The 24018-nt window shown below is 36.8% G+C and overlaps 1 protein-coding gene across 3 annotated transcripts in view; it reads right to left on the minus strand.

Moving 5' to 3' along the window:
* The window catches only part of DARS1 (aspartyl-tRNA synthetase 1), a 65146-nt gene extending 50791 nt beyond the window's left edge, over positions 1–14355 (minus strand). Inside the window, exons 1-3 of one of the 3 annotated variants that reach the window (XM_030323961.1) lie at positions 14060–14355; positions 11878–11935; positions 8536–8628 (exon numbers count right to left, since the gene is read on the minus strand). In XM_030323961.1, coding sequence (XP_030179821.1) covers positions 8536–8628; positions 11878–11935; positions 14060–14278 — 370 coding nt within the window. In that variant the 5' untranslated portion in view covers positions 14279–14355. Of the gene's footprint in view, positions 1–8535; positions 8629–11877; positions 11936–13696; positions 13875–14059 lie in introns of those variants that run through there. The other 2 variants (XM_030323959.2, XM_030323960.2) reach the window with 2 other exon arrangements.
* Positions 14356–24018: the final 9663 nt, after the last annotated feature.

Genomic DNA, 24018 nt, shown 5'->3' on the forward strand with positions numbered 1-24018 from the left:
GGCTACTAACAGATGTGAAATTGTAAGAAATTATGCTGTTCTTTATATTTTTTTTTCTGAACTTTCTACAATAAGCATGTACTACTTTTCCAATGAGAAAAAATACTTTTTAAGAGAATAATACAATCAGAGAGGTAGGTAAAAAGAAAGGTAAAGGATGAAAGGAAATCTTTAATACAAATACTTCGTAGAACCTGGGAGTTTTAGCAGGCTAAGTATAGAAGCAAATGCACTCCCTGAGATTTGACATGATTGCTAGGGAAAACAAATCAAGAAATGAATGATTATGAGTGGAGTGAAGATTGTTCACTGTCTTCTTTTAATGTTTAATGTGTTTATTGTATGTATTTCTAAAAATTAAACTTCTTATTTAAAAAGGAAACAGAAAGGGGACGTGAAGTAGTAAGACCCGCACCATGAACATATTATACAAACCTACAAGTAAAAATGTACCAGCACAAAAACAGCCAGATCAATGAAGCAGAACAAACCCAAAATATACCGTATTAGAGAAATTTTAATTCCAGATGGAATTGAGGAAATAAAAATAAATGAATAAACACGGAGTAAAAAATGAAATTGAATATCAAACTGTACAAAGGGGGAGGGGAAACTTTTCTAAGTTTAAAAATTACAGAATATCTATACACAAAAATTGAAACACTGGGAAAAATTATTTGCTGACTTATAGCCTATATGAATTAACATCATTACTAAAGATCATAAAGATTTATGAGTAAAGGACATTGAAATTCCAACAAGAAAATGGGCAATAAACTAGAACAAATCATTTGAAAGAAAAAGAGAAAAACCTTGGTAAACGTGAGGGAAAAATGAAATGAAGGTAATGCAAGTGGAAGCAAACAATGACGACACAAAATTTACCTCTCAAAGTAGGAGAGATTTAAAAATATGTAATATCTAATGCTTCGGAGAATTAAATGAAAACCTTTCCTTCATAATTTGCTCATGGCAAGGTAAACTTGCACATGCTTTTGGAGAACCATCTGGCAGTGGGCATTAAAAGGCTTAAAAACATCTCTTTGCTTCAAGAAATGTATTTCTTAGAATATATGATAAGAAAATTGGGTATGTAAAGGCTTGTAGTGACAAAGATGTTCATAGCAGTATTATTTCTATAAAAGCACTGAAACTCTATTATCACTCACTTCATATTTATGCAGTCTTTACTAGTGGAATGATCTACATGCAACTCTAATGCTATCTATGGTTTCCAGGTTTTCAGTTTTCTAAGCACCTTCAAATACTAGAACCTTGATTATCCACTCAAAAAAAATTATTAAGACTCAAAAAATACTGGCTATCTGGTAAGTAGACCTGTCTGCTCAGACTACTTCCACCAAGTACTTTTGAGAACAAGTTCTCGCCAGTGAGTAAACAAAATTGTTCCTTCTTTAGCTCTGATTGGTGACACACTACATGGCATGCTTTGCTCCACGTTTTGCAAGGCACTATCTTATAGACACTGGTGAGTGACAACAGGAGCAGCATGTGAATTGACATCCCTTTTATGTAATTTAAAAAAACAAAGAATACACCTATGCTTATAAATGCATTTTTTCCCTGGAAGGATATACAAGAAATAACAGTGGATATTTCTGGGGGAAGAGATTGTAATGAGATGGAGAAGCTAGAATTGTGAATTCTAATTTTTCTTTTACATCTTTCTGTACTTTTGGAATTTTAATTTTTACTATACCCATATATTACTTTTTATTCTAAGAAGCAAGTATGTGACTTCTCACTTCAGCAAAAAGTTCTAAGTTAGCATTGGAACTTTATAGGACAGGTTAATCAACTGCTAAATATTATTCATCTTTCTTCTTGGAACCCTTCAACCAAGAAACAGTTTATAGAAAGGAAAATAAAGACTATGTTCAAAATAGCTGAATGAATGCACTACTTATAGATACCTTAAATTTGGCTCCGAACAGTTAAGAATTTGTGTTGCAATTTGATTAAGTTTTTAGAAGAGGCAGTTTATTTCTTAAGTTTACACAAATGTAAAGTTTGATATCCTTTATAGCACCAGTTGCATTTTTAAGTTCTAAGCTGAACAATAAACATGGTCACAGTCAGGACAAAAAGGCTTACTCTCATCTCTATTACAGTGATGGCTCAGTAATAGAGTGTGCTTTTTTTTTTAAGTTAAAAAATTTTTTAAATGTTTTATTTTTGAGAGAGACAGACTGACAGAGGGTGAGTGGGGGGAGGGGTACAGAGACAGAGTTCAAAGCAGGCTCTAAGCTCCATGCTATCAGCACACAGGCCGACGCAGGACTTGAACTCACTAACTGTGAGATCATGACGTGAGCTGAAGTCAGATGTTTAACCGACTGAGCCACCCAATAAAATGTGCTACTGTGGAAGAACTAGGTGTAAAGCAATCTTTTGTTTTCATCTCTTCCTACTGTCTTTTAGCTTGCCAAGCTCCTGAACTCATTATTTAGATAATTAACTAATACCCAACAGTAATTATTTTCCTTCATCATTTATGTTGATCTGTTACTGAATAAAACAGCAAAGACCTAAATGTTTTAAAGTACTTTCCATTTGCTATTTCCTCTGAAATATTCTTGTATGAAGAGAAGCTGAGGTTCTAAACTACATAATTACCAAAATAAACTAGCTATTTTGGAAGTATAAGCAAGTTTTTAGGAAGAAAAGTATTGAAAGAGAATTATTTTGTGCTAAATGACTTAAATGTAGTATATTTAAAATTTGAAAGGAGCCACAGATACTTCAGTTACTCTTTCAAGATGTAGGCTTAAGCTCATAAGCTTTCACAATCAAAAGAAACAAATTTTTATCATATCATTAAGAGTTAAAAATTTCTCCTTGCTCCTATATAAACCACTTGATTTTAGGGATGTGATACATAAACCTACTATAAGAAATCTGATTTAACTTTTTAAAATGTATGAAACACTATCCTTAAATTTAAGGATATTTGTTGTTAACCGTTTTTGTTTTGTTGTTTTTTTGCATAACAGGATTCTAGTTGTCATACTTCTGACACTATGATTTTGACACTTCCATTTCCTTATTTGTGGTTTTACAGAGCTTTGCTCTACTTGAAACTGCCAGCATGCGTTGTTTCTCCAAGTCCAGTTTTAATGTGTTACTACTCCTGGAGTTACAGCACTTGAATGCTTCCAAGTAAAAATCATATTTACTGACAATTTTTCCTATAAAAGGAAGAAGGGAGTAGAGGCAATCAGGGTTTTGCAAATTGAAAACATAAGATTTTGTTTCTTTAGATAATCTACTTTGGCAGAAATGAAAAACATTGAAAATCACTACTGGCAACAATATAGAGAAAGTGGTACTGTCACACACTCGTGGGGAGTATAACTGAGCACAGCTTTTTTGGGTGTAATCTGGTATAAGAAAATTTAAGTATGCATAAATATACCCTTCAACCCAGCAATTTCACTTCTAGATACCTATAATGGATAAATACTGCCTTATGTAGATCTGTAACTAGTATCAAGGGAAGATCTTCAAGAAACACTGTTAACTGAAAACAAAAATGTTGCAAAATAACATGTAAAATATGTCTTCTGTGTAAAATAAGACAAGTTAAAAGTCACACATAAAAAAACAAATAAAAACCTGTATATATGTATGTGTACATATGTGCATTAAAAAAGATTTTTAGAAAGACAATGAACAATAAGAATTAATAGAAAAGGCTGGGGCAGAGGATAGCATATAGAGAAGACAAAAGGGATTATTATTGCTGTATTCTCTGAAAAATTCATGTGAAAATATGTATGTATTATTTAGGTAATTTCTAATTTAAACACAGACACACACACACACACACCCATATATATATACATATACTTAAAAACAAAATAATAGGGTTTTCTAATAACAAATTATGAAAACTAGATTAATGTAAAATTCCAAGGAAAAAAAAAACCCACGAAAATTAACCTAGTACTATACTGAAAGAATACTACCCACACCTTTGCCAAATTCCATTTATTCCAAGAATCCAAAAATGGTTCAACATTAAGAAATCCACTACTGTAAATCATTACAATTACAAAGAACTGATTCTTGTTAATTGTGGCAGTTATGTTCTATAAAGTCACCAGGAACAATGAATTTGCAAATATTGAACCACCACTGCTCCTAGGAGAAATATAAGGTTAGGTTCCCGTGAGACTCTGGTCACAATATTTTCATCAGTCCATCAATACATAACCTTGTGTGTGTTTCGGTTTAAAGACACACTACTTAATATACACTGTTGATTCATTAATATTGAACTCAACGGCCAAAAGCACTATAACTCATGCTTGAATGAAGCTTCTCTAACACTTATATTTTCTCAGTAAGGCACAAGCCTTCTTGCACTTAGGAACACTGGAAAACACTTTAGCACTATGCTTGGTGGCCACTGTAAATAGCCATATCACCAACAAAAAGCACAAAACTGTGAAGAACATGGCCTTAAATAGATTGTGAAGAGAGCTGATACAAGAAGGCAGAGCTTCACTGTTTGACCTCAGCTGGGAACATGTGCGTTGGATGACTCAAGTTTTTTGCCTCTCTGCACATGAGTATGTCTGACATGTCTGTGAATGACAGTGAAAGTGCTGCAGGTATTGATTTTGGGGGTTACAAATACATTTTAGCAAGCAGAATTTGCAAATACACAATCCATGAATAAAGAGGATCAGCTGCATTTTAATTTTTTATTATATGGAAAATTTCAAACAAATACAAAAGCAGAGAGAATATTATATGAACCTCTACATAAATACACTCAACACAATTATATTTTGAGGGAAAAAAAAGATCAAAAAAGGCCTAATAAAATTTAATATGTATTCCTGGTAACAGAAAATTTGGACTAGAAGAAAATTTCTTTTACTCTAGTCTTTAAACTTTGGCATTGTTTTCTAATGACATTTTATGTAGAACACCCAAAGGCATGAAATAACTCATCAGGAGTTAAATCTCTGCTGTCTGAAAAATTCTTCATTGAGGAAATCCCCGTAGTACCGGAGAATCTACTAATCATTACAAAGAGAAACAAGAAATGAGATAAACATTTGAAAGAGAAGGACAAAAGATCATAATTTGTAAATGATACCAATGTCTACCTACAATCTCCATGTACTTCAATAATTAACAACTCAGGGCCATTCTTGTTTTAGCTTTATTCCAATCCACATATCCCTTGACTCTTGTACAGTATACTGTGAAGCAAACTATTTTGCTGTTATTTCATCTGTACAAAGTTCTTAAGTACATTATTCCTAAGAGATAAGATCTTTTTAAAAATAATATTACCATAGTACTATTATTCCAACTAAAAGAAGTTATTTAACGTCAAACATCCAGCCAATGTTCAAATTTCCAAGTCTCAAGTATCCTCCATTTTCATTTACTCATTCATTCATTCACCTTTGGATCCAAATAAGTGACTGGTTGAGAGATAAAAAAAATTTTTTTTAAACATTTATTTATTTTTTAGAGACGGAAAGAGACAGAGCATGAGCGGGGAGAGTAGAGAGAGAGAGGGAGACACAGAATCCGAAGCAGGGTCTAGGCTCTGAGCTATCAACAGAGATCTCACGAACTGTGAGATCATGACCTGAGCCAAAGTCGGATGCCTACTCAACTGAGCCACTCAGGTGCTCCAAGAGATAAAATTCTTAAGTCTATTTTAATCATATGTTTCTCCTTGGGGCGCCTGGGTGGCTCACTCGGTTGGGCATACGACTTCGGCCCAGGTCATGATCTCACGGTTTGTGGGTTCGAGCCCTGTGTCAGGCTCTGTGCTGACAGCATGGAGCCTGGAGCCTGCTTAGGATTCTGTGTCTCCTTCTCTCTCTGTCCCTCCCCCAGCTCATGCTTGCACCCTGTCTCTGTCAAAAATAAATAAACTTAAAAAAAAAATCGTATGTTTCTCCCTCCCTTTTCTATTTCTTTGTTGAAGAGATCACATCATTTTTGCTTAGTAGTTTCCTATAATCTAGATTTTGCTGACTGCATCCTCATTGTCACTTAACACAGTCATTTGTCCTATGTTTTTCCTATAAATTGGTAGTTAGCTCTAAAGGCTACATTGAGATTCAGGTACAATTTTTTGGGCAAGACAGTAGCATTGGGTGGTGTTGGGTTCTTTCATGAAGAGACATAAAATATTTCTGATTGTCTCTCTATTGTATCATTAGCAATCACTGGTGATGAATGCCTGGATAATCTACTAGGGACAAAATGATGAAGCTCTAACACGCTTTTTTTTCATTTTATTCACTGCAATACTTCTCCAGCATCTTTCCTCTATCTACCATTTGGTTAGCCAGGGATATAGAATTCATACAGAAACGATACTTTAATCAGTTTTCAAAATAATGAGTTTGTTTCACCAGTGACCAACTAGGTTTTATTTGCCTGCCTTAGCGTTATTATAAATTTATGGATTTAAAAATATATGCTGTGTTTCAATTCATTACATTTATCCTTATTGATACACATATTGTTCCATTTGGGGGATGGGTGCGAAGGGAAGTATTCTTGGTTCAGACCTACATGTAGTATGCATTCTTTTAATTTGCTAAATAACTATGTTTAAGAGACACAGTGGCCAGTTGGACAGAACAAAGGCTCCCAGTCTAACGTGAAAAAGACAACTAAATGAAGGAATACAAAACAATGTGATTATCTTTTGGTAGAATAAATGGCCGGAACTTTCAGAAAGGCAAATCAACATTTAAAAAAAAATTAACACTCCACCAATATTCCTCTCAAAGTCTAATGGTATTCAGCTGTTTGGGGGGAGTATACTGGAAGAACAAACTTTTAGTAGTAGTGATACTGAGAGTGAGATATAAATCTAAAATGTCAGAATTTTAAAAATAATGGGCCCACATTAATTCTATAATAAACACTGAAAAGCACTGTAAGAAATGATGTAACACAGCATGTATTAAATATTATAGAAGTAATCAGCTCCGCCAGGGAGACTAAGTGTCTTAGAAAACTACCACATTCTGTTCATATTCTACCAATTACTATGAGAACTTGGGTGAGTAGCTTTCTCATTTGAAGCCTCAGTGTTCTCATTTATAAGGTAGAATACCAAAGCCTGTTCTGCCTACTTCAAAAATTTGTAGGGATGATCAAATGTGAAAAAGTGTATGAAAAGTATAAAATTATAAACTAATGTTAAGTGTCATTAATACTTTTATACAATTCTGAACACTAGGCTAGGACAATTTTTTATAAGAAACAGGCCTGGGGCGCCTGGGTGGCGCAGTCGGTTAAGCGTCCGACTTCAGCCAGGTCACGATCTCATGGTCTGTGAGTTCGAGCCCCGCGTCAGGCTCTGGGCTGATGGCTCAGAGCCTGGAGCCTGTTTCCGATTCTGTGTCTCCCTCTCTCTCTGCCCCTCCCCCGTTCATGCTCTGTCTCTCTCTGTCCCAAAAATAAATAAAAAAACGTTGGGAAAAAAAAAAAAAAAAGAAACAGGCCTGTCTAAACTACCTTAATCTTTCTTTGTTATTATTGCTAAATTCTTAGTACCATCCAATAGAACTTCCTACAATGATGAAAATATTCTGTATTTGTGCTGTATTTTGGGAGCCGCTAGCCATTGTGGCTATTAAGCACTCATAATACAGCTAGTGACTTGAACTATTAAATTTTAATTTGGTTACATGTAGCCAGTGGCCACTGTATTGGATAACCTGATCTTAGCCTTATTTCTCTATCACCTATCTTGCCATCTAAATATTAAAATATAAGAATATTAACAAATGAAAAGCTTCTCAACCACACTCTTCACTTAAAACTAAACTTTTAGGGTGCCTGGGTGGCTCAGTAGGTTAAGCATCCGACTTCAGCTCAGGTCATGATCTTGGGGTTCATGAGCTTGAGCCCTGCATTAGGCTCTGTGCTGACAGCTCAGAGCCCAGAGCCTGCTTTGGATTCTGTGTCTCCCTGTCTGCTCACACTCTCTTTCTCTTTCTCAAAAATTAAAAAAAAAAAAAAAAAAAAAAAAAAAAATCAAACTTTTGAGAGATGCTAGAAAAGTACCTTAAAGTCTTAGATTTAATCTGAATTTTTAAGGTCAAAAAAATTTTTTTTTAAATTTTTTTTTTTTTAACGTTTATTTATTTTTGAGACAGGAGAGACAGCATGAACGGGGGAGGGTCAGAGAGAGAGGGAGACACAGAATCTGAAACAGGCTCTAGGCTCTGAGCTGTCAGCACAGAGCCTGACGCGGGGCTCGAATTCACGGACTGCGAGATCATGACCTGAGCCGAAGTCGGATGCTTAACCGACTGAGCCACCCAGGTGCCCCAGGTCAAATTTTTTTTAAGGATGTCTTATAAGAACCTAAAACTAATTAACCATGGACTAATATTTCACAGTGATTTAAGAAAGAAAATAGATGTTTTGAAAGATTTACTTTGGTCTGTGAGGAATTTGCAAAACAAAAACTTAGAATCCTTACCAAAAGGACCATAATCATTAAATCAATCTTACCTTTAGCTCTACTTGTATGAACCCTTGCACGCACCCAAACAACTTCATCAGCTCTGTGTACTGTCAAGTCGCTAACCCGAACCAAAACTCGATCTGCAGCAGATAAGTGAAACAATTTTGTAATTCAGAATTTACAAAGTCATAATTATTTTGGTTTGGCAGCTAGCATAAGTACTTGGTATTATCTTAAAAAATTTCCAATCTTGGGGCGCCTGGGTGGCGCAGTCGGTTAAGCGTCCGACTTCAGCCAGGTCACGATCTCGCGGTCCGTGAGTTCGAGCCCCGCGTCGGGCTCTGGGCTGATGGCTCAGAGCCTGGAGCCTGTTTCCAATTCTGTGTCTCCCTCTCTCTCTGCCCCTCCCCCGTTCATGCTTTATCTCTCTGTGTCCCAAAAATAAATAAAAATGTTGAAAAAAAAAAATTTAAAAAAATTTCCAATCTCTGATAACATCTTTTCTATCACTGTCCATATGCAATTTGCTTCAAGTTTTATGAACTGTACTAAGTACATCTCTAAAATCTATCCAATTCTCATTCATCTTCATTGCCACCATCTCAAACCAAAGTACCATTTCTTTTGTCTAAACTATAGCAACAGCCTTAAACTGGTATTCCCCTGATCCCCTAACTCAGTCTACACTGGAGTCAAAGAGATAGTTTCAAAACGCAAATCTCTTGAATACTTCAATGGTTAAAAAAATACAGCTTGTCTTTACCTGCCTTTGCCTAGGTGGACATGATATTTTCCTTTGCCTGCCATGGTATACAAGTCAACTATGCACAGGGGAGGACTTTCTGCCAGGCCTGGATAGTCATAGTACCAGGACACGGAGAATGATCCAGGGAGGGCATGTAACTCAAAATAAATAAAGTCCTTCTGTGGGACTTACTATAGACAACATGGGAATGAAGCTTTCTTTCCCGAGGTTGCTGAGCTGAGATAGTGTAGGCCTGGGCTGCAGCCACCATCTTTCCCAGTACCTGAGATGTATGGACAAGAGAATGCGACCAGTAACCTAAAGGAAGCAGAGCCAAAAAAGTGTAGACAGAAAGCCCTGCAGATGCTGCTTGAGCCTCTAGATCCAATCATGCTGTATGCTATCTCATACTTTGTTTCCTATAGTTATGTGAGCCAATAAATTCCCTTTTAGGCTGTGAGTCCTCCAATGCTAGTAACAAAACACTACACCCATCCAGAGTCTCCCAAACAGGAAAAATGTGACAAAACAACTATTATGTCAAGATAGTGATATAAGGCAATCATGATCCAGAAATCATTTTATTCTAAATATGCAGTAATTTGAATATTAAAGAAAAATTTAAGTATTAATTAAAAACACAGTAATAGACATGACATCATAACAACAGAGTAATATAAGATCTCTATTTCCAAGAGTTTTATTGCCTAAGTGTAACCAAATTTGTCAATATCACATGCAGCAAAACCTAGTTACTACATTACTAAAAATACCTTTGGGAGGATATTATAATGAAATCAAATTATAAATCTATTTTACCTACTTTGCTAAATGTATTTATAACTTGTCTCTTGAAGCAAAGACGCAGCTTAGAGATAATTCAATTGACAGGAGTATACCATGGTTCTCATTGCCAGAAACAACGAGAAAGAATGACGAATTTTTAAGCCATGAGGTAGCACAAGAAAATTTCTGCAAAACATTGCTGACAGACCTTATGAATTAAGCCAATTTCCAAAACTGCTGTGTAAACTCAGGCAAAATAAAGTGTGAAAGAGAAAAGACAAAGCAGCATAAAATTTTAAAAGACAATTCTGAAAATGCCAAGACTGACAAAACAAAATGACTTACTAACTAGGCAGTCAAAACTCAAAACCAAATGAAACAGAGTAACATAAATCTAAAAGAATAAAGTTCTAAATAAACAGCATGATTAGGGTAATTCTAATAGTACTTTTGAAAACAAAGAGCAACATCCCTTGTTTCGTGTGGCATTCCAACTAAGTAGCATAGGGCTTCCCAACCTTCAACATATCCACACATCCTTGAAGGACATGCCACACTCTCACCAGTAAGACTGGTTGAGACAATGATCAGGGGCAGGAGGGTTTCAGTTTGAAAATCTACTGCCTCTTCCACACTTCTAAGTCACTAGCATTAGAATGAAGGAATTTGGAGAAATGGAAACAGATCAGAAGGAAACTTGGTGTTGAACTAGGTATTAGGATTTTAGCAGAGATAAAACCAAAGGCAGTATTCTCCTGTTACAGTAATGTAACCAGGTGACATATAGTTTATTTTTCCCTCCTGTGAGAAGAAATTTTAAGTGGAAGACAGCAGTCCGAATTTGCCAGCCAAATGGGAACAGTAATTACGGCAACAGGTGACTGGGGCTCATGTTAAGAGATTGAAACACCAGTGAGATTCGTTGTTACAGCTCAAGGAAGTCCAGTTTAGGAAGATACCTGAGCTGAAAAAAAGTCTCAAATCACCTCTCCTGCTTGTCCGGGCATGAGAATGTCATCTCCTATACTATATTGCTTACATCTCATTTTATACTAAATTCTTTTATTCTATTGTTTCTTTCTTTTTTTTTTTTTTTTTCTTTCGGAAATGGTTTATTTTTAGCAAACTATTTAGGTCTTTTAATGCATACTTTGTCAACAAAGTTGGGAAGTAAAGTGATTTTATGATGGTACAATTAATCAAATCCAAAATAACATTAAAACTGATCTGGAGATTTATTATTTCCAAAAATTAAATTTAAAGGCAGGCTTCTAAATCAGAAGTACTTAAAAAATAATTTGAGGGTGTCTACCAAAAGAAAAGAGATTGTTAAATAGTTAAGAGTAAGATAAATCTGCCGAAATTACATGCATACAAATATACAAAAATGCAAACAAAGGAAGGCAAATGCTTATAAATAGAAAACCTACAGGTCTGAGAGAAACAGAATGTGACAAGTCAATTTCAAAGAAATATAATAATGCAAGGGGGAAAAGGAGGTGGTTTCATGAAACATGTAAAAAAGTTGTATTTAATGAAGGCAGTTAATATTACCCATTCTTGTTTTATCTCGTAAGCCAGAACTTAATCTCAGTTAAATCTTTTACCTTATCGTTTTAACATAATTTACCATTTAAAGTATACTCCTTTAACATATTTTCTTCCCTTCCTAGATTCGTAGCCTCAAATTGACAATGTTTCTGCAGGGTTATGGTGTCTGGTCGGGTTATTTATTCACTTAACCTTTTCAGAGTTATGCCTTCAGAGTTATTATGCCAAACTTACTTAAAACTTTATGAAGTGCTTTCCTGGAATTAGAAAGAAAAAAAAAAAAGCTTATTATCATATAGCTACTAACCTGGTTTTTCTTGTGACTGTATCATTGAAGATACTCCATATCTTTCTTTAGCATAATCCTACAAAGAAATGTTTTTGGATTATGACTTTTTATTTAAACGTTAATAGCATAGTATACACATAAATACAAATAACAGAATATAAAAATGAATTCATTTTAACTTTCAGAACCATTTTATTAATTAGAGAGTCAGTAGTTTTAAAGTGTGGAAATCTATCATTTACCTATATATAGAAAGTTTCTGGTTAATTTTTGAAGATCACCACTCCTGGATGGATATACCATACGCAACAGCTTTCTCAGATAAAATTTACATACACGTATAACACATCTTAACTACCTTCTTCAAAAAGAAGATTAAATGACTTCAAAGCAGGGATATAAATTTCCTCTGTGAAGGGAGTAGGATGAAGTACAGTTTTATTAACTTCCTATTACAGGAAGAGATGTTCAAAGAGAACCAACATTTTGGAGTAACCTTTCTGAGCACCAGATGTCCTCAGTTTTTAAAAATGGGAAATGTTGGACATAAGCTACTACAACTTTGTAAAATAGCAAAAAAATTCACCAGCTTCCTGTTTCTACAAACTACCCTCAGGGGCGCCTGGGTGGCTCAGTTGGTTAAGCGTCCGACTTCGGCTCAGGTCATGATCTCACGGTCCGTGAGTTCGAGCCCCACGTCGGGCTCTGTGCTGACCGCTCAGAGCCTGGAGCCTGTTTCGGATTCTGTGTCTCCCTCTCTCTCTGCCCCTCCCCTGTTCATGCTCTGTCTCTCTCTGTCTCAAAAATAAATAAACGTTTAAAAAAAAAATTTAAAAACTACCCTCAGTACACAGGGTTGTAAGCAGTTGGAAATGGCCAATATCTAATTTCTAGTTACACATAAAGTTAGCAACAAGAAACAGGTGATATAGGGTACAGACTATTAACAACAAACTATACTTACAGAATAGACAAGTGGTCTTTTATTTTAATCTCCCTTTACTTCTAAAATGGTACCTTAAGATCCTTCTAGCTATAAAATGACATAATAGCACCACAATGCCTACCTTATATCTAGACCTATGCAATCTGCAAGGGAGCACAGTTTATATAATTAATCAGATCAAAAATAAGCAAAAATAATTTCCCTAGGTTTTACAAGGTAATTTAAAACATATATGAAACAATTAGTTTCTGTCAGTCTATAGCTACTTGGTGGAATCCTCTCCGGTAGATCTGATGGATATTGCAGTTTGTGTTTATACCAAAATAAACCAGACATGTTAAGGTGCATACTGAACAAGTTTTTTTTTTTTAAATAAAAAAAAAAAAATACACCTAAAGACAAAGATAACCCAGCCCTAATAGAGAAATACAGTCACACAAGATAGCATGAGGCCAGCATTTGTAGATTACATGGTGTGAGTAAAGGGTCATTTATCAGTACTGTTCATATTTAGGCAACTTTTATTCCATCTAATGTTGTTAAGATGACCTATTCCTTACGTAGCTTATCACAAATTTATAATTACTCAAGAGAAAAATTAGGAGCTGGGTAGGGATTAAGGCCCAGTTATCCTACAATGCACATAAGTTGTAGGATGTCTTCAAAATTTCATTTTTGAAAAGCATTGAAGGACCACTAGGTATTAGGAACTACCCACATGATTTTGAATCACTTCATCTCAAACGCTTGCTCTGCAAACTTCCCTACCTACCTCACTGGGTCACTAGAAGGGAGAAAATAAATAAAAATGGCAAGCGTTCTTTAAAGCTGTCACACGGTAAATGGTCATTAAACACATCGACAGATCGCTTTACTAAGTACTGTCATTACCTGTAAAAACATTAGGAACATGAGAGCTGAGAAGAGAAATCGACTACAAGTGGACATTACAATTTTACAAGACGAGGTGTAGGGGCAGATTACGTGAAGGACGTGCCTAACCCAGGCACGTGTGACCCCAGCCGCTCCTACTTCCGGGACAGTTGTTGCTCCACGTCCACCCCACCCTGGGACACGCTTCTGTTACAATAGGCCTCCAAGCGCCCCTGTGAAAAATGAGATCCGAAGTAGATCTAGCCACGATGCTCGCGCAAGGGCCCTGGAAGCCCAGAGAGCGCTCTGGGCGCCCGGACACCAGGCCTGCGGCCCGCAAGCAAAGTGCGGACAGGGAGCTGGAAGCAGGGCCCCGCTCACCCTACTCCCTCCCTCAGCGCGATGTGGCCCAGGGGTCTGTCGTCCCAGTCCCGGGGAAGGAGAACACCCACTTCCGCCGCGTCCATGATCTCCCGCGGCTTCTCCTGACTCCTGCGGCTTGCGCTGGCGCTGGGCATCGGGACAATTGGACGGGGCAGCGGTCACCACCCTCCCTCGCAGGCTTCCGTAGGGCAGGCCAAAAGGGCTTCTCCCTCCCATACAGTCTCCGCCCTCGCGACACTCAAGCCACAGCAACGCACTCGGACTCCCCGTGGTGGGTCGGCTCCGGAAAGATCGCGAGAACTGAGATTCCTTAGCGCTGTAAGGCGAGCGACCCGCGCCGCCGCCCTCCTCTTGCCCCACCCCTACGGGTGTTTACCTGGAGTTTGAGGGAGTCCCTGGGAATTCGTTGTAGTCTCGCGGGACTGGCTCTGTTCAGCTACGAGCGCCGGGGCTCCGGAAGGTGTGGTGCGGCGCTCGGTCTTTGTGCACTCTTGTCCAAACTGCAGCTTGTGCTAGGTTCTCTTTTTCAGCCTTATTTACCCCTCCCGGCTTTAGCTGCAGACTATTCACAAAAAAACCCACCCAAGCACAGGCCTCGGCTTTTCCTCCCCCGGACTGTCCCGCCTTCACACTCCTCAGAGGCTTTGTGGCCGCCTGGGGTTACGGGAGACCTCTTCGCAAACTCCTCTCTGTGTACTGGGGACACAGGAGTGCTGGGTTAAAAGCAGTTGGCTTGCTAAGGTAGGATTGGGTACCAGTACCCAAGTGATAAGTAAAATGTAAACACAATGGTAGAAATCCCACACAATTGCATCGGTTACCCGGACCCATAGCGTTATTACAGGATGTGCATAGTGTTGGTTGTTCAAGGGACAAATCACCTTAGGCTTAAAAAAAAAAAAAAAAAGTGATCAGTGAGCCTTTTATCGCAATTCAAAGTAATTTGGGGGGATAGATTAAATATTGTCTCCCCTGCTAGACAGCTTTGCACTCTGTCAAATTTTAACTATTTTAGTAGTGCCTTAGCTTGGCACCAAGGGCACAGTTAATACTCGTTGAAGAATGCAGTAGACCTCAATGCAAATGAAAATGCCCTGGAGGCTACCTCATTCAGGTCCTGGACTATAGTAGTGAGAAGACAGACATGATCCCTGCCCTTGTGAAGCTTATCTTCTAATTGTAGGTGTGAAGTAGAGAGGTGCTATGGAAGTTTCTTTGAGGGCATTCATCTCAGGGTCCCCTGAGGAAGTGATGCTTAACTAAAATCTAAAGTAAGTGTAGGGGTCAGCCAGGTGAAGAGGGGCTTGAAAAAATGGAATATTCAAAGACAAGTGGGTAGGGAGAGAAAGATCATGGCTCAAGTTTGGAGACAGTGCATATGAGATGCTTTTGAGACATCCGAGGGGAGATGTCCAGGTAACCACTGGCCTGTGGGGCCTGGAGCATAGAAGAGAGGTTTAGGCTACAGATAAAGGTGGGTAAGACCCTGGTGGGTAGGTGGTAATTGAAGTCTTGGACTAGGAAAGAGAATGTGATAAGAAGAGAGTGTTAACATTGATTATCAACTGCTGCATAGACCTCAAGTAAGATGATGACTAAAACATATGTTGGATTTAGCAACACAGAGGCCATTGATATTCTTAGTAAACATTGTTTATGGTAAAGTGATGGGATCAGAATGAGTGAGTGACAGTGAAGAAATGAAAGTACTGTAAAAGTGATTATAACAAATCTTTATATGGTGCTTACTGTGTGCCAAGCACTGTTGTCAGTGTTTTACATATACTTACTTAATTCTTAATTTGTTTAAATTTGAGGTATAGATGAAACAATATTATATTAATTTGAAGTGTACAATATAGTGATTCAATCTATATACATTTTGAAATGCTCACCACATTAACTGTACTTACCATCTATCACCATATAATTTTATTACTCTCTCTCTCTCTCTCTGTGTGTATATATATATATATATATATATATATATATATATTTACGTTTATTTATTTATTTTGAGAGGGAGAGAGAGAGACCACAAGAGTGCGGGCAGAGAGGCAGAGGGAGAGAGAGAATTCTAAGCAGGCTCTGCAGTGTAGAGCCTGATGCAGGGCTCTTTCCCATGAACTGTGAGATCATTACCTGAAGGGAAATCAAGAGTCCCATGCTCAACCAACTGAGCCTCCCAGGTGCCCCACAATATTATTGATTATATTTGTTATGCTGTACTTTATATCCCCATGACTTAGTTTATAACTGAAATTTGTATCTTTTAATCCTCTTTACCTATTTCACTCATTCCCTCATCCCCTTCCCTCTGGCAACCACTACTTTGTTTTCTGTATTTATGACTCCTTTGTTTTGTTGCTTTCTTTTTTTAGATTTTATATGTAAGTAAAATCATATTTTGTATTTGTCTTCCTCTATCTTTACTTATTTCATTTAGTATAATGCCTTCTAGGTCCATGTATGTCCTAGATGGCAAAATTTTATTCTTTTTTATGCCTGAGTAATATTCTATCGCATGTATACCACATCTTTATCCACTCATCTATCAATGGATACTTAGGTTGCTTCCATGTCTTGGCTGTGGTAAATAATGCTGCAATGAACATAGAGGTACATATATATTTTTAAATTAGGGTTTTCATTTTCTTTGTGTCAATATCTAAAAGTGGATTTACTGGATCATAGAGTAGTTCTATTTTTTATTTTTTGAGGAACCTCCATACTGTCTTCCATAGTGCTTGCACCAACTTACATTCCCTTTTTTTCCAGTGCATGGGGGTTCCCTTTTTTCTACATCCTTGATAACACTTGTTATTTCTTGTCTTTTCAATACTAGCCATTATGACAGGTGTTAAGATGATGCCTGTCTGTAGTTTTGATTTGCATTTCCCTGATGTTTAGTGATGTTGAACATCTTTTCATATGTCTGTTGGTCACTTGTATGTCTTTGGGAAAATGTCTGTTCAGGTCCTCTGCCATTTTAATCAGATTTTTGGGGGGTGTTGGGTTATATAAATTTTTTATTTTGGACATTAACCCATTATCAAATATGTCATTTGCAAATATCTTCTCCTGTTCAGTAGGCTGCCTTTATTTTGTTGATGCTTTCCTTTGCTGTTTTAATGCTTTTTATTTTGGTGTAGTCCCAATAGTTTATTTTTGCTTTTGTTTCCCTTGTCTGAGGAGAAATATCTAGAAAATGTTAAGGCTGATGTCAAAGAGATTACTGCCTATGTTTTCTTTCTTTTTAAAAAAATGTTTATTTTTGAGGTGGGGGAGGGACAGAGATAAAGGGAGACAGAATCCCAGGCAGGCTCTATGCTGTCAGTGCAGATCCTGATGTGGGGCTCAAACTCATGAACTGTGAGATCATGACCTGAACTGAAATCAAGAGTTGGACACTTAACCAATTGAGCCACCCAGGCACCCCACCTATGGTTTTTTTTTTTTTTTTTAGGATTTCTGTGGTTTCAGGTCCCACATGTAGGTCTTTGATCCATTTTGAGTTTATTTTTGCCTATGGTATAAGACAGCAGTCTAGTTCCATTCTTTTTCCTGTAGCTTTCCAGTTTTCCCAGCACCATTTATTAAAGAGATTGTCTTTTCCCCATTGAATATTGTTGCCTCCTTTGTTGTAGATTAATTGACCATATAAGTGTGGGTTTATTTCTGGGATCTCTGTTATGTTCCATTGATATATGCATCTGTTTTTGTGCCAGTGCCATACTCTTTGATTACTATAGCTTTGTATTATAGTTTGAAATCTAGGAATGTGAAACCTCCAGCTTTGTTTTTCTCAGATTGCTTCAGCTATTTGGCATCTTTTGTGGTACTATACAAATTTTAGGATTATTCATTCTAGTTCTGTGAAAAGTGCTATTGGTATATTGATAGGGATTGCACTGAATCTGTAGGTTGCTTTGGATAGTATGGATATTTTAACAATATCACTTATTCCAGTCTGTGAGCAGCTTTCTATTTATTTGTGTTATCTCCAATTTGTTTTATCTTATAGTTTTCAAAGTACAGGTCTTTCACCTACTTGGTAAAATTTATTCCTAGGTATTTTATTTTTTTGATATAATTATAAATGGGATTTTTTCTTAATTTCTCTTTCTGCTAGTTTGTTATTGCTGTATAGAAGCACAATATGTTTCTATATGTTAATTTTGTATCCTGCAACTTTACTGAGTCCATTTATCAGTTCTAATAGTTCTTTGGTGGAATCTTTAGGGTTTTCTATATATAGTATGGCATCTGCAGAATGAAAGTTTTACTTCTTTCTTACCAAATTGGATGCCTTCTATTTCTTTTTGTTGTGGGATTGCTGTGGCTGATTGCTTTTTGTTGTGTGATTGAATAAAAGTGGTGACCGTGGGCATCCTTTTCTTGTTTCTTTTTTTTTTTAATGTTTATTTTGAGAGAGAGAGAGAGAGTGTGTGTGTGTGAGTGGGAGAGGGGCAGAGAGAGAGAGAGAGGGAGGGAGAGAATCCCAGGCAGGATCCACACTGTCAGCACAGAGCCCGCCACAGGGCTCTATCTCACAAACCATGAGATCATGACCTGAGTCGAAATCAAGAATCGGACACTTAACTGACTGAGCCACTCAGGTGCCCAATCTTGTTTCCGATCTTGGAAGAAAGTGTTTAGTTTTTCACCATTGAGTATGATGTTAGCTGTGAGTTTGTCATAAACGACCTTTATTATGTTGAGGTATATTCCCTCTATGCTCAATTTGTTAAAAAGTTTTATCATGAATAGATGTTCAATTTTTGTCAAATGTTTTTTCTGTAACTACTGAGATGATCATATGATTTTTACCCTTAATTTTTTTTGATGTGGTGTATCACATTGATTGGTGGATGTTGAACCATCCTTGTGTCCTTAGAGAAAATCCTACTTGATTATAGTATATAGTCTTTTAATTAAAGACTATATCGTATTATTGAATTAGGTTTGCCAATATTGAAGATTTTTGCATCTATGTTCATCAGGGATTTTGCCTGTAATTTTCTTGTTTTGTGGTGTCTATGTTTGGTTTTGGTGTCAAGTAATGCTGACCTCATAGAATGAATTTGGAAGTATTCTTTCCTCTTCTGTTTTTTGGAATAGTTTGAGAATAGGTATTAACTTTTAAAATATTTGGTAGAATTCACTTGTTAAGCCATCTAGTTCCAGACTTCTCTTTGTTAGGAGTTTTTGTATTGATTCAATTTCATTACTAGTGATCAGTCTGTTCAGATTTATTTCTTTATAATTCAGTCTTGGAAGATTGTGTGTTTCTAGGAATTTATTTCTTTTCAGTTGTCCAATTTGTTGGCATAATTTTCTAGTAGTCTCTTATAATTGTATTTCTGTGGTGTTGTAACTTATTTTTCATCTGATTTCTTTGATTTCTTTGAATTCTCCGTTTTATTTCTTGAGAATCTGGCTAAAGGTTTATCAATTTTGTTTATCTTTTCAAAGAACAGCTCTTAGTTTCATTCATCTTTTCTATTGTTTTGTTTGTTTTATTTGTTTGCACTCTCATCTTTATTATTTCCTTTCTTTTACTAACTTTGGGCTTGGCTTATTCTTACCTTTCTAGTTCCTTTAGTTGTAAGGTTAGATTGTTTATTTGAGATTTTTCTTGGTTCTTGAGGTGGGCCTGAATTGATATAAACTTCCTTCTTCGAATTGCTTTTGCTGTATCCCAGAGATTTTGGACTATGTTGTTTCTATTTTCATTTGTCTCAAAGTATTTTTTAATTTTCTCTTTAATTTCTTTATCAACCCATGGTGGTTTAGTAGTATGGTGTTTATTCTCCATGTTTGTGTATTCTCCATGTTTGTGGGGTTTTTTTTTTCCTAGCTTTTTTCTTGTAACTTATTTCTATCTAATTTCATACCTTTCATACCTTTCCATGGTTGGAAAGGATGTTTGATATGATTTCAGTCTTCTTAAATTGACTGAGACTTATTTAGTGTCCTAACATGTGACCTATCCTGGAGATTGTTACATGTGCATTTGAAAAGAATGTGGGAGCACCTGCGTGGCTCAGTCAGTTAAGTGTCTGACTTTAGTTCAGGTCATGATCTTGCGGTCCATAACTTTGAGCCCTGCGTGGGGCTCTGTGCTGACAGCTCAGAGCCTGGAGCCTGCTTCAGATTCTGTGTCTCCCTCTCTCTGAATCTCTCTCCCTCTTAAATATAAATAAACATTAAAAAAAATGTTTAAGAAAAGAATATGTCTTGGGGTACCTGGGTGGCTCAGTCAGTTATGTGTCTGACTTTGGGTCAGGTCATGATCTCATAGTCCGTGGGTTCAAGCCCCATGTCGGACTCTGTGCTGACAGCTCAGAGCCTGGAGCCTGCTTTGGATTCTGTGTCTCACTCTTTCTGCCCCTACCCTCCTCGTGCTCTGTCTCTCTCTGTCTCAAATAATGAATAAACACTAAAAAAAAAAAAATTTTTTTTAAAGAAAAGAATGTGTCTTTTGCTGCTTTGGGATGAAATGTTCCATATATATCTGTTAAGTCCATCTGGTCTAATGTGTCCTTTAAAGCCAATATTTCCATGTCGATTTTCTGTTTGGATGATGTATCCATTAATATAAGTGGGGTATTAAAGGTTCCTACTATGATACTCAAAAATAAATTCAAAATGTATGAAAGACCTCAGTGTGAGACAGAAAACCATCAGAATCATAGAGGAGAACAGCAACCTCTTTGACCTTGGCCATAGCAACTTCTTACTAGACATGTCTTGGGGGCAAGGGAAACAAAAGCAAAAATGAACTATTGGGACTTCATCAAGGTAAAAAGCTTCTGCATAGGGAAGGAAACAATCAACAAAACTAAAAGGCAACCAATGGAATCAGAGAAGATATTTGCAAATGCCATATCAGATAAAGGGATAGTATCCAAAATTAATGAAGAATTTATCAAACTCAACACCCAAAAGCAAACAATGCATTTAAGAAATGGGCAGAAGACATGAATAGACATTTTTCCAAAGAAAACATCCAGATAGCTAACAGACACATGAAAAGATGCTCAACATCACTCATCATCAAGGAAATACAAATCAAAACCACGATGAGATACCACCTCACACCTGTCAGAATGGCTAAAATTAATAACACAGTAAACAACAGCTGTTGGCAAGGATGCGGAGAAAGGGGAGCCCTCTGGCACTATTGGTGAGAATGCAAACTGGTGCAGCTACTCTGGAAAATAGTATGGAGGTTCCTCAAAAAGTTAAAAATCAAACTACCCTACAATTCAACATCACATTATGAGGTATTTACCCAAAGGATAAAAAAATACAGAATCAAAGGGGTATGTGCACCCTGATGTTTATAGCAGAATTATCAACAATAGCCAAACTATGGAACTATGGAAAGAGCCCAAATGTCCATTGACTGATGAATGGATAAGGCAGATGTGGCATGCATATATATACATATATACATATAGTATTCTATTGTGTATTCCAATATGCATTTTATTTTATTTTATTATTTTTTTAGCATTTATTTTTGAGAGAGCATGAGTGGGGGAGGGACAGAGAGAAGACACAGAATCCCAAGCAGGCTCCAGGCTCTGAGCTGTGGGGCTTGAACCCATGAACCTTGAGATCATGACCTGAGCCAAAGTTGGATGCTTAACTGACTGAGCCACACAAGTGCCCCCCAATATACATTTTATATACATATATGTACATATATTTTATGTACATTTTAATGTAATACATTATGCTAAGTGAAAAAAGTCAGAGAAAGACAAATACCATGTGATTTCACTTATATGTGGAATTTAAGAAAACAGATGAACATATGGGAACAGGGAAAAAGAGAGAGATAGGGAAACAAAACATAAGAGACTCTTTACAATAGAGAACAAACTGAGGGTTGATGGAGGGAAGTGGGTGGGGAATGGGCTAAAAGGGTGTTGGGTATTAAGGAGGGCACATGTGATGAGCACTGGGTGTTATATGTAAGTGATTAATCTCTTAATCCTGAAAACAACACCATATGTTAACTAACTAGAATTTAAATAAAAATTTGAATAAAAAATACATTAGAATAGAAAAGAAAAACAAAAGTCTCCTACTATTACTGTATTGCTGTCAATTTCTTCCTTTAAGTCTGTCAATATTACTTTATATTTAGATGCCTTTTGTTGGGTGCATAAATATTCACAAATGTTGGATTGATCCCTTTATTATGTGATACACTTGTTTCTTGTTATAGTCTTGTTTTAAAGTCTATTTTGTCTGGGGATGCCTGGGTGGCTCAGTTGGTTGACTGCCTGACTATTGATTTTGGCTCAGGTCATGATCCCAGGGTCATGGGATTGAGCCCAGCATCAGGCTCCACACTATGCATAGAGCCTGCTTAAGATTCTCTCTTTCTGGGGCGCCTGGGTGGCACAGTCGGTTAAGCGTCCGACTTCAGCCAGGTCACGATCTCGCAGTTTGTGAGTTCGAGCCCCGCGTCGGGCTCTGGGCTGATGGCTCAGAGCCTGGAGCCTGTTTCCGATTCTGTGTCTCCCTCTCTCTCTGCCCCTCCCCCGTTCATGCTCTGTCTCTCTCTGTCCCAAAAATAAATAAACGTTGAAAAGATTCTCTCTTTCTTTCTCTCCCTCCCTCTGCTCTTCTCTCTCACTCACATGTGTGCTCTCTCTCTCTTAAAAAAAAAAAAAAATTTAAGGTATATTTTACGTGATTTAAGTATTGCTATCCCAGTTTTTTCTTCACTAATGTTTATATGGAATATCTATTTCCATTTCTTCACTTTTGGTCTGTGACTTGAGGTCTAAAGTAGGTCTCTTATAAGCAGCATATAGATGGGTCTTGTTCTTTATTTATTTAGTCACCCTTGTCTTTTGATTGGACTATTTAGTCCCTTTTAGTCCAATTAAAGTTATTGTTAGGTGTATACTTAAAGCCATTTTGTCAAATGTCTAGTTGTTTTTGTAGTTCTTCTCTGTTCCTTTCTTCTTCTCTTGCTCTCTTCCCTGGTCATTTAATGAATTTCTTTAGTGTTGTGCTTGGAGTACTTTTTCTTTATTTTTTGTGTATCTGTTATAGATTTTTGATTTGTGGTTACCATGTGGTTCACATATATCACCCTACATATATTGGAGTCTATTTTAAGTTAATTGTTGCTTAAGTTCAAACACATTCTTTTTTTAATTTTTTTTTTAACGTTTATTTATTTTTGAGACAGAGACAGAGCATGAACAGGGAGGGGCAGAGAGAGAGGGAGACACAGAATCAGAAGCAGGCTCCAGGCTCCGAGCCATCAGCCCAGAGGCTGACGCAGGGCTCGAACTCACGGACCATGAGATCGTGACCTGAGCTGAAGTCAGACACTTAACTGACTGAGCCACCCAGGTGCCCCAAGTTCAAACACATTCTAAAAGCACTACAATTTTACTCCCTCCTTCCATGTTTATGTTTTTGATGTCATATTTTACATCATTTCATTTTGTGTATCCTTTAGCTAATTATTTTAGATGTAGTTGGTTTTTACTACTTTTGTCTTTTAAGCTTCGTAATAGCTGTATGAATGATTGCTCTATTATCTTTACTATATGTTTGTAAATTTACCAATGAAATTTTTCTCTCATAATTTTTTTACTTCTAGTTTATGATTTTTTTCTTTTCCACTTAAATAAGTCCCTTTAACATTTCTTGTAAGGCCAGTCTAGTGGTGATGAACTCTTTTGGAAATTCTTTGTCTCTCCTTCAATTCTGAATAATAACTTTGTCAGGTAGAGTATTCTTGGTTGTTGGTTTTTTTCCTTTCAGCATTTAGAATATATCATGCTACTCCCTTCTGGCCTGCAAAGTTTCTGCTGAAAAATTAGCTGATAGCTTTATGGATTTTTTCCTATATGTAACTAGTTGCTTCTCTCTTGCTGCTTTTAAAATTCTATCTTTATCTTTAATTTAAAACAATT

This window comes from Lynx canadensis, chromosome C1, assembly GCF_007474595.2.
Source record: "Lynx canadensis isolate LIC74 chromosome C1, mLynCan4.pri.v2, whole genome shotgun sequence".
NCBI lineage: Eukaryota > Metazoa > Chordata > Mammalia > Carnivora > Felidae > Lynx > Lynx canadensis.